This window comes from Macaca thibetana, chromosome 15 (genome assembly GCF_024542745.1).
Source record: "Macaca thibetana thibetana isolate TM-01 chromosome 15, ASM2454274v1, whole genome shotgun sequence".
Classification (NCBI taxonomy): domain Eukaryota; kingdom Metazoa; phylum Chordata; class Mammalia; order Primates; family Cercopithecidae; genus Macaca; species Macaca thibetana.
Window position 1 is genome coordinate 109,569,594 of NC_065592.1, and position 15,632 is coordinate 109,585,225.

At 42.4% G+C, this 15,632-nt stretch overlaps 1 protein-coding gene across 3 annotated transcripts in view; it reads left to right on the forward strand.

Annotated features, from left to right (window-relative positions):
- The window catches only part of FANCC (FA complementation group C), a 214,007-nt gene that overhangs the window by 60,298 nt on the left and 138,077 nt on the right, over positions 1–15,632 (forward strand). For 2 of the 3 annotated variants that reach the window (XM_050762295.1, XM_050762296.1), the window contains exons 2-4: positions 4,863–5,105; positions 6,691–6,775; positions 13,385–13,479. In XM_050762295.1, coding sequence (XP_050618252.1) covers positions 4,941–5,105; positions 6,691–6,775; positions 13,385–13,479 — 345 coding nt within the window. In that variant the 5' untranslated portion in view covers positions 4,863–4,940. Of the gene's footprint in view, positions 1–4,862; positions 5,106–6,690; positions 6,776–11,657; positions 11,763–13,384; positions 13,480–15,632 lie in introns of all 3 variants that reach the window. The other variant, XM_050762294.1, reaches the window with a different exon arrangement.

Below are 15,632 nucleotides of genomic sequence, written 5' to 3' on the forward strand. Positions count from 1 at the left end.
CCTGCCTTCTGCATTGATCCCATTGGGAGCTGCAGACCGGAGCGGTTCCTGTTTGGCCATCTTGCCAGCTTGTGGAAGATTTAAAAACTATTTTTTAATTGTGGAAAGTAACATATTGAAAAGCATATAAACATGATTTATACTTTGGTGAGTCATTAAAATGTGAATACATAGTCACTGCCACGCAGGTCAGGAAATAGAATATTGCCAGCATCTTGGTGCCATTCATGCACACCTTCCCAATAGCACATCTTCCTTTCCTCTAAAGCAGGGGTCTCCAAGCCCCAGGCCACAGATGGGTACCAGGCTGTACAGCAGGAGGTAAGTAGGAGGCCAGTGAGCATGCCTGGCTGAGCTCCGCTCCCCGTCAGATCAGTGGCAGCGTTCGAGTCTCACAGGGGCGTGAATCCTCGTGTGCACTGCACGTGCGGGGTCTAGATTGCACGCTCCGTGTGAGAGTATGACCCGTCAGATCAGTGGCGGCGTTCGGTTCTCACGGGCATGAATCCTCGTGTGCACTGCACGTGCGGGGTCTAGATTGCACGCTCCGTGTGAGAGCGTGACTGATGCCTGAGGGTCTGGGATGGAACAGTTTCTCATCCCAAAAACACATCCCTGCCCTCCCTGCCCCGCCCCGGTCCGTGAACAAATTGTCTTCCACAGTGGGAGATGGGTGCACCAGAATCTCGCAAGTCACCGCTAAAGAACTTACCATGTAACCAAATACCACCTGTTCCCCAAAAACCTATGGGAATAAAAAATTTTTTAAAAGAGAACTATATGAAGCAGTAATTACTGAGAATATTCCAAGTTAATGTCAGACGGCATACCACAAATACAGGAAGCTTTCTTATTTTGAACGAAGCCAGAAGAAAAATGCACCTTACCTGTAGAGGGGCAGAACATTCAACTTCTCCTCAGAAACCATGGAAGGAAGAAGAGAGGGGAGTGAAATATTTAAAAATACTGGTTTAAAATGCTGAGAGAAACACCTTACCTTATTAAGAACATGTACTCAGATACCTCTAGGGATCTACACTAAGAGAGTCTTTGGATGACTGAGTTCCACCTGTCAAGACTCAGCTTCCCAGCAAGGTTGGATTTGCCCAACAGGTGTGATCATCCCACATGTGGCTGATGGCACAAGGTGCTTTGATTAACCAGATGCTGGCGGCAGCCGCCACCGCCCCTCCCTGGTCGTCACAACCATAGCACCATGTTTTCACCCCCCAGCCCCAGAGGCTGTGGAGCAGCATATTGAGGATCACTGCACTCTGTGATTCCTAAAGCTGTTTCCATTTAAAACAATCAGATACATTTCTATTGCTGAGCAAAGGTTGTTTGCATTTTTTTGTTGAGACAGTCTGGCTCTCTCACACAGGCTGGAGTGCGGACTGCAGTGGTGTTATCCCGGCTCACAGAGGCCTTGAACTCCTGGGTCCAAGCGACCCTCCTGCTTCAGCCTCTAGAGTAGCTAGGACTGTAGGCACCTGCCATCATGCATGGCTAATTTAAAAAATTTCTTTTTTGTAGGGGTGGGGTCTTGGTTTGTTGCCCAGGCTGGTCTCAAACTCCTGGCCTCAAGTGGTGCTCCTGTCACTGCCTGCCAAAGTGCTGGGATTACAGGCATGAGCCACTTTCCAGGCCTGCAATTTTATTTGAATAAAATGTTTGTCTCTTTTATCAAAAAGTTCTTCATTTTACTGGGTTCCCAAATATCTAAACTGATCTGCATGTAGTAACACATGAAATATTTAAGAAATTCATCAGTTTGTTTCTGCAGTTTCTTTCTTTCTTTCTTCTTCTTTTTTTTAATCAGTCTCACTCTGTCTCCCAGGCTGGAGTGCAGTGGTGCAATCTTGGCTCATCGCGACCTCCGCCTCCAGGGTTCAGGTGTTCCTCCTGCCTCTGCCTCCCAAGTGGCTGGGATTACAGGCTCCTGCCACCACGCGCAGCTAATTTTTGTTGTTTTCAGTAGAGACGGGGTTTCACCATGTTGGCCAGGCTGGTCTCAAAACTCTTGACCTCAGGGATCCACCCACCTCGGCCTCCCAAAGTGCTGGGATTACAGGCGTGAGCCACCATGCCCCGCCTCTTCAGTTTATTTCCTTAAGGACACAAACTTTAGAGCCAGACCCTGGATTCATATTCCACAATCATAGCTCTGCTGTTTCCTAGCAGTTATTTCCTTTCAGTTTTTTACATAATCTTACTTTGAGCAATTATGTAATCTCTTGGTGCCTCTGTAAAATGGAGATGATAATAGTACCCATTTCACAGTGTTGCTGTAATGATTAAATCAGTATGAATAAAGCATTTAGTATACTGCCAAGAGCATCGTATAAATGTATCCAAGTATAAACTATTATTATGTTTATAAAATGAGATATTACTAATTAAATTTCACACAGGCAACATAAAAATACTTTAAAATATTTTTTGGTGGGGAATTACCTTTTAAAAATTAAATTACTGGCTGGGCAGAGTGGCTCATGCCTGTAATCCCAGCACTTTGGGAGGCTGAGGCAGGCGGATCACTTGAGGTCAGGAGGTCGAGATCAGCCTAGCCAACATGGTGAAACCCCGTCTCTACTAAAAATACAAAAATTAGTCGGGCGTGGTTGTATGTGCCTGTAATCACAGCTATTTGGGAGGCTGAGGCAGGAGAATCACTTGAACCCGGGAGGTGGAGGTTACAGTGAGCCAACAGCGCACGACTGCACTCCAGCCTGGGAGATAGAGTGCGATTTTGTCTAGAAAAATAATAACCTGAAAATAAAATTAAATCACTTCATCTGGAGAAGCATTTTGCTGTGGCGTCTAACTTAGAACTGTACTGTGAGGAATACCGGTGAATTATTTGTTCCTTAATTCCGTGTTTTTTGAGTGTTTGCCAGGCGTGTGCTGCATTCTAGGAAGACAGGGAATTTACACAGCAGTAGAGGAAGCGGTAACTAAGGGAACGAATAAAGCCCAGGATAGTTACCCGGAATCTGCAGAAAGGCCTGGGGGGATTTGTGGTGTGCATGAAGCAGATGAGAGGCCTGGGCTGGACCGTGGTGACCGGGGGAGAGGGAGCGCAGATGAGAGGCCTGGGCTGGACCGTGGTGACCAGGGAGAGGGAGCGCAGATGAGAGGCCTGGGCTGGACCGTGGTGACCGGGGAGAGGGAGCGCAGATGAGAGGCCTGGGCTGGACCGTGGTGACCGGGGAGAGGAAACAAGGGCTGTCGGAGAGGGTGCTGGAGCCATGTTTTGCAGGGTCAGGACTCCAAGCAGCTGGGAGTATCTACGGGGAGTTTAAATTTTTTTCAAGGAAGCTGTGACGAGCGGTTTTCCCCAGGGGAGTGTGCTGGTCTCATTTACATTTGCTGCAGTGTTTTCTGTCTGCTGCATCGAGAGAGAACTGGAGAGGGCGGGCCCAGCCCGGCGGCAGACGGTGCAGCACTCCAGGGCTAGGCGGAGGGCGGCAGCGAGGCGGGAGGAAGTGCACGCAGTCAAGTCAGATCACACATTTATTTTGGCGATGGACTTGACAGGTGGTGGTGATGGCTTGGATGAGGAAGACAATGAGGAGGCATGGACGTTACCTAGATTTTTGGCTAAGTACCATTTTGACAATATGCATATATTCGCTCTATTATTAAACTTCCTTTTCATTTTGACATGATCCTTCTCAAAACTGTAAAGGTTCTAGTGTATGTGCTGCCCAAGTGAACATGAAAACCGCACATTTTGTAGGTATTTTAAAACTTTCCCAATCTAGATTTTTTTGCACTGCAGCCAAATTGTACAGTCGTTTCAGATTTCTTCTTGTTTTCTTGTTTAGTAATGGGAACCGCCTTTGTTGATATTTTGGGTATTTAATTGGGAGCATTTTACCTGTTAATTATGGCTGTTGAGGATTTAAACTCACTTTGTTTACCACCAGTCTTTTGAAGTTAGATTGCTGAGTATCCTGCCTGCCCGGGGAGTGTCAGAGCCTGTGAAGGCCCGCAGCTGTTGAGAGGCAGCTTTCCCTCCTCTGCGATTCCTGCTTCCGGCTTCTGTGGGCGATGAAGGGGTGTGGGATGGGAGGGGCGCCTGGAGCTGCTGAGCCAGCTCCACCTGAGGCTCACTGTGTAGCTTCATTGTTCTTTTCATCATGGCCTTCAGGGGTAGGAAGTCAGGCTTATGAGATGTTATCTGCTGTGGCTTAGGACTGGTATACCTCCTCAGTAAGTGGAATTTATTATTACTTTACTAAAATATGGCTTCTTCGTGTGAATGAAGTGAGATCAAGCATATAAAGCAATCTGAAAAGATTGCTTAAATTGTTGCATGTGGAATCAATTATTTTACTTTTTTCTAAGAAATGAAGAGAAACTGGGGAAAAAATTCGTTAGACAGTAATGCATAGAGATTTTTTACACCTAAATGAGAAGCCAGAAATTCATATAAAACGTAAGAACTTCAAAAAGATTTCTTAGGCACAGAGTATTATTAAACACTCATGGATGTTTTTGATTTCCTATTACATTAAAATACTCAAATCAACTTCATATTCAGAACATTTAAAAATAGCTCAATCTTAAAAAGAAGATATAAAGTATTATCAGCTGTGCTTTTTGTGCGTAATTAGCATGTTGTGCCTGTGGAGGTGTAATGACTTCTAGCCTAATGATAGTATCATGATTAAAAGTTGAGATGGTAAAACGTGGAGCTCCAGCTGGGCGACACATTTGGTGACAGTTCAGAGATGACTCCAAAATAGGAGCCGTGCTATGTTAGTTCTTCGTAATCCCCCCTTCACCCATCAGTGAGTCGTGAAGGCTCTGATAAAAGAGCCTTTTAGAAATGCTTCCATTTGTTCCCTTTCTTACAGATTTAATGTGTGCCCAACATTTCCTTCAGTGCTGGACAGACTGCTGTGAAGGGACATCACCTTTTCCCTTTTTCCAAGATGGCTCAAGATTCAGTAGATCTTTCTTGTGATTATCAGTTTTGGATGCAGAAGCTTTCTGTGTGGGATCAGGCTTCCACTTTGGAAACCCAGCAAGACACCTGTGTTCACCTGGCTCGGTTCCAGGAGTTCCTGAGGAAGATGTATGAAGCCTTGAAAGAGATGGTAAGTAGTGGACCAAAATAATGGAATTATTTTCTGACTTCAGGGACTCTGCCACATTTCACCAAGACAGAATGCCACCCGGAGTCAGGACTTGTGGTGGTGAGTGAAGTGCCAATGGATTAGGAAGACAGATTACTCAAGAGCTGGTTTCCTAGTCTCCGATTTATTATATTATTATAATTTCTTCTTGAGTAGCTGTATTGTCACATGAGTCTTCCTGACCAAGCAAGTTGTTTTTAAATAATCAAGATTTCATGCTTGTTGTCAAGTAGTAAATGGGATTCTTTTAAAGGCCTTCGTGTCTCTTGAATCCTGGAGAATTTGCTACATGCTTAACCTTTCCTCAACCCTCTTCTCAAGTGGGCTGTCCTAAGAGATGATAAATATTACGATCTCTTCTTATAAATGTAATACTTTTTATAAATATTAAGATTTTGAGTATCTTTACTATTATATAATTTATTGTTTTCAAAATTTACTCTTCATTTTGATGTTTTTTTATGATAGATATTTTTATGATTTAGCACGTTTATATATTATGAGCTAGTATTTTGTATTTAATTTCAAAATGAAAAGCAAAATTGTCACTTAACAAAGTGTCCTTGTATTAAGCTTTTCTTCCCGGAATCAGAGAGTAAGTAGGAAATTTGAAGAATAATTTGTATTGATAGTATGAGTTCATACGTTTTTAGAAACTATAAGGAAAGATACAGTCTGTGTGAACAACCAATGCTAATTTAAAAAAATTTTTTTAATGAGACATATGGAACTTGACCTTTCTGTGGTCCCAGAACGTCTGGGACCAGCCTTGACGCTGGGACACGTGTGGGACGTGTTGCCGCAGGAGCGGAAAGTGCCTGTCGTGTCAGCTTGCTTGCATCTTATCCTATCCTAGTTTGCTTTTATTTCTGAGCTTTTATGAAAGGTAACAAGTGGAAAAAGGTCCAGTTGTACAATAGCGTGTGTGTGTGTTTTTAAATCTATTTGGTTGATCCTTTTTCTGTTTCAGGGTTTAGATTGTTACAGCCTAAGTATGATGTCATTTGCCATGCAGTTATCAAAATAGTAATAAACAGAGATATATACATTTATGCTTTGGGTGCTTTTATTTCTTTTTACAAGTTCCAGATTCTCGTCCCTTTAAACCTTCTTCTTTGAAATAGTCTTACTGGAGCTGAGTTCGTAACCTCTCTTATGTTAGAATGAAAAACCAGGATAAAGATATGGGATTATATATCACCAATAATTTGTTTTCAATTCTTAAGCAGTCTTTGTTATTTTTAAATAAAGAAGCCTTTATTGGCTATTAAGTATGAGTAGAATTAATTTTGCAACACAATTGATTTTACCTATGTCATACATCTTAGTTTGGTGACCTCGTTTAAGGATGAAGTAAGGTGGGTGGTTGCTTTTTAAACTTTATTTGAATTACTTACCTAAAGATCTTCTCTAATCCTTTTTTGCTTACTTTTAAAAATGGTATACTAAACAAGAAGCATTCAAGCTCCCTCAACCTGTAATGTCAGTTCAGTCTTTCTGAGTTGCATAATGCCTTTACTGACCAAAATTTATTTTTCTTTCACAGGATTCTAATACAATCTTTGAAAGATTCCCCACAATTGATCAACTGTTGGCAAAAGCTTGTTGGAATCCTTTTATTTTAGCATACGGTAAGAATCCAAAACGTGTCCTCTCAAAATATAATCTTTGCATTGTTTCACAGAGGCTTACATTATGAACCTTTCTCCTATTTTTTTTTTTTATGGAACAACTTATCAAATGTATTCATTGTTTCATTACAAAGATGGCTTCCTACACTGTTGTCCAGGTATGTGTGTGTAGGTTTGTATGGATACACACACACACACACACATGCACGCACCCATGTAGATCTTCAGGAAAATAGAGCTCTTTGTATTAGAGGACAGCAACTCCTAGATGATTTAAATATCTGTTTTTGCCTATAATCGCTTTCATAACTTCATTTTAAATTCAATATAAAATAGCTATACTAATGATACTGAGTTAATTTTGTTTCACGGTTTCATAACTCACACGCTGTTTCCGTGTTGTAAAGTCATTCTTGAGAGTCTGAATCCTGCTGTGACTTTGCCTTTGATGTTGGCCCCTGTGACTTTATTTAAGGGTGCCATTTTGGTTTTATCCAAGGTGGAGATGAATGTGGGGGCACTTTGGGGAGGTATTCCTTCATCGAGCTCCTGTCTGCTGTCCATCTCATTTCCTGTTTCATCTTCCACAACTATACCTCATGGTGGTAGCCGGGTCCTGTTACTAACAGTGCCTGAAGGCACTTTGTGGCAGGATTCCTTTCACACTCATTCTCCTTTGAAATAGCCTTACTGTGCTGAGGTAGGAGCTGCTGGGAGTGTCTCCATGGCCTCCAGCGTCTCCCTGTGATCCACTTACTTCACTGTCTGATGCCCTGGAAGACAGCACGACTCTCAAGAGCAGGAACCATGGTTTTAGTTCTTTATCATCCTAGGGCCTCCCAAGGAGCATGGCTGAGGTTTGCTTTAGATTGACTGTATTATTAGCTAATGTAATATTTACTTTTAAGATTTTTTAAAGTCAAAGACTAATTGCATAATGTAATGACATTAGAACCCAAAATAAAATGCATATTCCCCTTTGATGTTGTAAAGAATCCTATAGTTTCCCATTTCTAGGCTGTCGTAGTCATTATTGGAAGAGATGTGAACTAGGCGGGAAAGGAACAACATGTGTGTTTAGCCCTGTGAGCAGGCGTGCATGGACGCCCACACACTCAGCCTCCCTCATTCTGCCCCACCCTCGTATGTCCATCCTCCTTGCCACTTACACCTCTTTCCCCAACCCCTAAACTTCTTCAAGTTCTTGATTCAAAATGGCAGAACTAGTGAGGCAGCAGTGTGTTTGCCCATCAGGGCCACGCTTACCTGTCCTTGGTTTATCTATTGCAGTTAGGTCAGTGTTTCTCTAACATCTTTGACCAGAAATACATTATGTATATGTGTACATGTGTATATGCCTATGGATATGCACACACACGCACGCACACACACACAGTGAAACACATCTCATGAAAGAATACATACAATAGCACCCCCCTTTGACTTTCCACAGTTTCAGTTACAGTATAGTACAATAAGATATTTTGAGAGAAATGGAGAGATCACATTTACGTAACTTTTTTTTTTTTTGAGAGACAGAGTTTAGCTCTTGTCACCCAGGCTGGAGTGCAGTGGCGCCATCTTGGCTCACTGCAACCTCCACCTCCTGGGTTCAAGCAATTCTCCTGCCTCAGCCTCCCAAGTAGCTGGGATTACAGGCGCCTGCCACCACACCCAGCTGATTTTTGCATTTTTAACAGAGATGGGGTTTCACCATGTTGGCCAGGCTGGTCTTGAACTCCTGACCTCAGACGATTCTCCTGCCTCGGCCTCCCAAAGTGTCGGGATTACAGGTGTGAGCCACCGCGCCTGGCCTAAGGGTTTAACAAGGACAACAATATGATAAATCAACTGTAACAATACAGTGTAGTACATAACTTTTATTACACTATGTAGTTTCAGTTGATTTATTGTATTGTTGTCCTTGTTAATCCCTTACTGTGCCTAGTTTATAAGTTAAACTTTATCATAGGTATGTGTGTGTAGGAAATAAAACACTGTATTTAAGGTTTGGTACTGTTCTCAGTTTCAGACATCCCCGAGGGTCTTGGAACATTTCCCCCATTGATAAAGGGGGACTACTGTATTATTATTCTGTACAGTCCATATTCACTATGCTGTTCATGGTGAGTGGTGTTCATGACCCGATACTGATTTCATAACCCTTGATGCTTCTTGACCAAAAGTTTGAAGAACATTGATCTAGGCCAATATTGATGGCAGGAAAAAGGAAAAGAAATTGTTGAATGACCTTCATTTAAAAGCAGTACCCATTGTTAGGGGCTTCATGGATTTATTAACTGCTTTTTAGAAGGAAAGAAATTCTACGTCCTTTTGACGTACATGGTGGATGTAATACGTCCTCAAGTCAGAAATGTGAGAAACACGGGGAGGTTTATGATGTAGTGTGAGAGGCATTGCTCACTTTGAGCTGGGCACTGTTCTCTGTGGATTACATAATGGACCTAATTAATTCTTGATGACAGTGTTGCAGGGTAGATAATTATGGATTAGAGTCAGTGAGTTGCTTTCCCTAGAATACAACACTAAGAAGAGCCAGAACTCCACTCCTCATGTGACTTTAAAGTCCACCTTGCTGTAATGTTCTGTCCCTGTTGGATCACATCTTGTGATTGAAGTGTTCCTGTCTTGGCATTCCCACTAGCTAGCTTCACTTGCACATACATATTCATTCAGTACGTATTTACCAATTATTATTATTATTTTTTTGGAGACGAAGTCTTGCCCTGTTGCCCAGGCTGGAGTGCAGTGCCGTGGTCTCGGCTCACTGCAACCTCCGCCTCCCGGGTTCAAGGGATTCTCCTGCCTCAGCCTCCTGACTAGCTGGGACTACAGGCATGCACCACCACATCCAGCTAATTTTTTGTATTTTTAGTAGAGACGGTGTTTCACTATGTTAGCCAGGATGGTCTCGATCTCCTGACCTCATGATCCGCCCACCTCGGCCTCCCAAAGTGCTGGGATTACACCACACCCAGCCTATAAAGTGTTTCTGTGTGTGTGTGCCAGCCCTTAGGAAAACGCGGCTCACCGTCTCTGCCCATTGGGAGCTTCCAGTCAGGGAAAAAGAGATACTTAAGCAGGTCAGCCTGGCTCAGTGTAACAGTTCTCTGATGGGAGTAGCAGCTGCTGAGAGGAAAGGAGGGTTTCTCAGGAGAGACCCTGCTGGGGCAGACTTGCAGATGTGATTCTCTAAGACAGGGCAACTGAACTTGTGGGGTCTCGTATTTCTTTGTAAAAGTGGGAGTTCAGACTGATTTTTCCTGGTGTCCTTGAACTCGTATTTATGATCTTTCCTTAGCACCTTATCTGCATTACCTTGGCCCCTCCGACAAGCAGAAACAAATTCTCCGTCCCTTTCTGTCTCAACGCTTGTGTTACCTTTTGAACTGCTCTTAAATTTCAGTTTCCTATTGAGGTGTGCCCTGGCTCTGAGCTCACAAAGGTGGCTGAACAGCACGAAACCCCGTGAGCAGTCAGATGTTGCATGTGTTGCACCTATTGTTTCACTGGTTGCCTGGAAGGGATCTTTTCTTATGGTTTTATAATATCAAAATTGCTTTTCTTTATTGTTTTTTGAGATGGAGTCTTGCTCTGTTGCCCAGGCTGGAGTGCAGGGCATGATCTCGGCTCACTGCAACCTCCGCCTCCCAGGTTCACGCCATTCTCCTGCCTCAGCCTCCCAAGTAGCTGGGACTACAGGCGCCCGCCACCACGCCCGGCTAATTTTTTTGTGTGTGTGTTTTTAGTAGAGACGGGTTTCACTGTGTTGGCCAGGATAGTCTCAATCTCCTGACCTCGTGATCCGCCCGCCTTGGCCTCCCAAAGTGCTGGGATTACAGGCGTGAGTCACCATGCCCAGCCCCAAATTGCTTTTTAATTATAGTAAAAGCAAACTGTTTTCATCATGGAAAAAAGTAAGTAATACGTAGTGTTCATGGAGAACAGGATCAGAAAAGGGTAATAAGGAAGGAGGGAAGAGTTGGAAATGAAAAGATACTGAAAAGAGAAGAGAAGAAATTGATAATAATGGAAAGTTAGAGAATACCTTTTTATTCGGCGATGTCCTCAGTGTAAAAATACTGCCTTCACCTTCTGAAATTCTGGTCCATTGCTTCTAACTCTGCCCTCGTGATTAAGCATGACAGCTGTTACCTCTCTTCTTCACTATTCGCTCTCTATTTCTGTATAACAAATTTCCGCCAAACTTAGCAGCTTAAAACAGTGAATATTTATTGTCTTAAACATTTGCTGCCTTCATACTTTATAGAATTAAAGTTTAAAGAATTGCATTAGCTTTTATGTGGAATTTCAATTCTAGATATCAAAAAGTAAAATATAAGGTGGCAAGTGTATGTTGTTATCTTCCTTTCCTTTCCACTCATTTGTAGAATCCAAATTTACACTAAGATGGACTGTCAGCGACTGTCCCTGCAATGAATCCAAGGCAGTTTCCCATCTCACTTAACATGCCTTGTGGGATGCTCCAGCCTGAGTTCAAAGCCTCTAGGGTGGAGTCTGACAGATGCCAGCCCCTGGAGTGAGTGCTGGTGGCACTCGTGAATAGCAGTCTGGGGCTCATGTTCGTAAATTGCCTAAGCAAAGCCGTAAGCTCATTAGCATTTCGGTGCGTGGACTCTGGGCGTGGAAAGTCGCCCCCTAGAGGTTGGGTGGAAGTTTCTCTGGCTCCTTCTCTTTTTTTATTTTTTGGGAGAAAAATAAAAAATAATAAACTGTTTGAAGTAAGTTTGTGTAATCACTCCACACCTGGGGAAACTCCCAGTTTTGGGTATTCTTTTAGATTTAAGCTTCATAAACTGACATTTCCTTTCTTTTTTTTCTTTTTTTTTTCGGTGGTGAGTGGTGTTTGGAAATGATCCCCATCAGATTACATTCTTTTTAACAGCCTGCTGCATGTGTAAGGATGTCATTGGGTGCATCTGTCACACTTGCTACATGAAGCTAGGTAGAATTTCTTCTAATATTTAAACTATGGGAAGCATAACAGTCACATTTTTAATTAGTGGCGTTGGTTCAGCCTGAAGAATCATAGGATCTTTAGTGCTTAAATTATACGACTCTTGAAATGAACTGATCTCAGGCAAGCCAGTGCTTTATAATACTTTATTTGAACTCATAAAAACTAGGGGAAAAAAATGAATGGCCTCAGAATAACCCCTGATAAAGTTTTTTCAGAGATGTTAGTTATTGGAAAAGCTTAAGCTATGTATGTTCACGGGAAAAAATGGGTTTAAAAATTACTGTTAGCAATCTTTAGTTTGTGGATAAAAATACAGAAGTCGCTTACTAGAGTTGGTATTGTTCTTATTTCTTTGTTAATGGAGTCCTTAGAAATGCTGGGTTTTGGCCAGGCACGGTGGCTCATGCCTGTAATCCCAGCACTTTGGGAGGCCATGGCAGGAGGATCAGTTGAACTCAGGAGTTGGAGACCAGCCTGGGCAACATGGTGAGATCCCTTCTCTACAAAAAATACAAAAATTAGCCAGGTGTGTGGCACGCACCTGTGGTCCCAGCTACTCAGGAGGCTGAGGTGGGAGAATGGCTTGAGGCTGGGAAGTGGATGTTTCACTGAGCTGAGATCATGCCACTGCACTCCAGCCTGGGTGACAGAGCGAGACCATGTCTCAGAAAAAAGAGAAAGCTTGGGTTTATCAGATTGCAGAAGATGAGGTGGTAGAGAGGACTGATTCCGGGCACCGGGTGTCTTGGCCTCACCTCCATGGCCTTGTAAAGTCTGAAGTTGCTTTGCCCTAGCTCGGGTACTGACATCTTCAGTTTCTAGGCCTCGTTTTTGTTTCTTAATTGTGTTATACAATCTTCACTGGAATAGACTCAGTCACCACAAGAGGAAAAAGAAAGTGGTTCATCAAGTGGATGTTTCTGCAGAATGTAAGATTTCAAAGTTCAGATTTGTATTGCATGTTTGGTAAAGTTTTGTGTTTTAAAGAATTTACATTTTAGAGTCAAGAAGCATGTAAGAGACTTCTATTTTATCCAAACACTTGGTACTAAAAATATTTTTTAAAGCAATCCTTTTTATTAAATTTATTTTTAACAAGTGAAGATATTTTGGCAAATTAGAAAATTAAAAGATTAAATCAGAAATATTGGCTACTCACTGCCTGTAACCATTAAGTTGCCTTAGAAAGGTCGAAATTACTAACCGCTGGAAATGTGAAAACCTGATCATGAGGAAAGCCCAGTTCTCCGAGTTCTTTCCGTGTTTCTCATTTGGCTTTAAAAATTGCTACTGTTACAGAAAGGAAATTGACCACACAAGAGTTAAGTGATCCCAAGGCCACAAGAAGGAAAACACTCCACAAAGTTAAGCTTAGGGAATTCTGAAGGACAGCTAGGAGAGCGAAGATAGAGTGAGGGAAAATATTTCTGTCAGCAGAAAGAGAGTGTGCGAAGTGTGGTGGTGAGAAAGCAAACGTTACGTTCGGGGATACTTGTACTGTGAACGTAGTAGTTTGAGATTTTCCTAAATATAATGTTTCAAATATTTTTATATTGATTATTTTTTCTGCTTAATAAAACTTACTCATTAAGTTTTCCTTTTTGTAGATGAAAGCCAAAAAATTCTAATATGGTGCTTATGTTGTCTAATTAACAAAGAACCACAGAATTCTAGACAATCAAAACTTAACTCCTGGGTACAGGTAAGAGAGTAAATCTTGCTCTGCACTTCTTTGAATTAAATTGATTATTTAAAAGTGCTGCTTAAAAAATTGTTGGGGGGGATCCAGTTCTGTGATGTTTTAGAAACTTTTTCGAACATACCCTTCACTGTTACCTTATCTTGCTGGGTAAAAAGTTTTTCAAGAGATTTCAATTTTGCTCGACTGTGAATTCCAAAAGATATAATTCTTCAGGGTGAAGACCTAATGTTGAGTGGTTTTGAAAAACTTCTTTCAGGTGATTAATGTATTCCGTTTCACTCTAACAACTGCTAGCCTTCAAAAAATTGTTTTTGCCTACCAACCTGGTTTAGATTCCTTTCCACCTGCTTCCCTGCCTCTCTCAAAATCTGTTTTGTAGTAACATGAAAACTCAGCAGTGCGGCGGGAGCAGCACTCTTTATTTTGTGTCCCGAAGTTGGCACCTGGGCCAGCATGTGCACAGACTAGATCTTGGTGCTGCGTGGCCTCTGCTGCTCACACTTTGCAACTGGCTACCTACTGTGCTAGTCCAGATAGCTGACAGCTTCCTAGATTTCCCTGTCTGCTTCTGCTTTCTCCCGAAGGGCAGGCGTCAGGTGGAGCTGTGGTGAGGCTGGGCTGCAGCTGCCATCATCAGCAGCGCATTGGCTGTTCTTTTCTGTTCCCCACACTGCCTTCTGCAGCAACCCCAGGACTTGCTGGTGCCGGTCAGACTCCACTTAGTGTGCATGTGGTTCAGATTAGCTGCTTAGCATTATGAAATCGTCCAAACAGATGAGTGCATATGGTTTTGTCTGTCAGTCTGACTGGTGAGATTGTTACATTCACTGCTTTTTATGATTTCTTTGTTTTAGACAAAATTGCTAACAGAGATGATGAAGACTGTATTTATATTTTTCTGTTTGAAAGAATAGAAGGGAGTCAGAGGGATTGGGCAATGGAAGGAAAGAATACAAACTTTAATTGGAAGGAAAATTAATGTAAGGAACTGAAGAAAGGAATGGATAAGTAGAATTAGGGAAGAAAGAATGCGTAACAAGGCCTACGAAACAAAATAACATATTTAGTCCTTAATTGTTTTAATTGCTGCTTTTATTGAATATTTGATATTTTAATGCATATTTAGCATATAATTTTGCATTAGATAGCTCATTGAGTCCTGAAGTGGGCCATCTAATGAAGTGTTTTTAGCGTGACTGGGTTAACTTTCTTCATTTAACTCATGACTTTATTAGCCTATTTAAAAATTTCTAGCCTTACATTTTATTCTGTGTTTTCCTTGTTTAATACTCTATCTACTTATTAGTAGGTACTTATTAAGTATAGTTGAGGGAGTTAAAACACTTAATCCGTGCCTTCAGGGAATTCCCAGACTGGTAACAGGTCACTCCAGGGTAACGTGGTTGGGTTATGACTAGAGCTGTGTTTAGGTATGATGGTGACGTAGAGGGGGACACTTACTTTCACGTGGGGGTTTGGAGACATTTCCTGGGGCAGGTGACATGTTAATTGAATTCTGAAGGACAGCTAGGAGAGCAAGGATATAGTTAGGGAGAATATTCCTGTCAGTATAAATACACTATGCAAAGTATGGTGGTGAGAAAGCAAACGTATTCAGGGGACTGCGGGTGCTTAGGTGTGCCTGGAACTTGGGGTTTTGTGGAGTTGGTGATGAAGCACGAAGCCAGAGAGACTGGCAAGTACAGTCCTTGCATATGACTATAGGAGGTTTTCATCTTGATAGCAGTGGGGCAGCCACCAGAGTATTTAAACAGAGAGATCGTGCCTGGGCGCGGTGGCTCACGCCTGTAATCCCAGCACTTTGGGAGGCCAAGGTGGGCAAAACATGACGTCAGGAGATCAAAACCATCCTGGCTAACATGGTGAGACCTTGTCTCTACTAAAAATACAAAAAATTAGCCAGGCGTGGTAGTGGGCGCCTGTAGTCCCAGCTACTAGGGAGGCTGAGGCAGGAGAATCGCTTGAACCTGCGAGGCAGAGGTTGCAGTGAGCTGATACCATGCCACTGTACTCTAGCCTGGGTGACGGAGCAAGACTCTGTCTCAAAAAGAAAAAAAAAAAAAAGTCAGAGAAATCATGAAATCATGTTGCCAGTGTGAGTTTTAGAGACTAACAGCAAAAGGAAGTTGGTT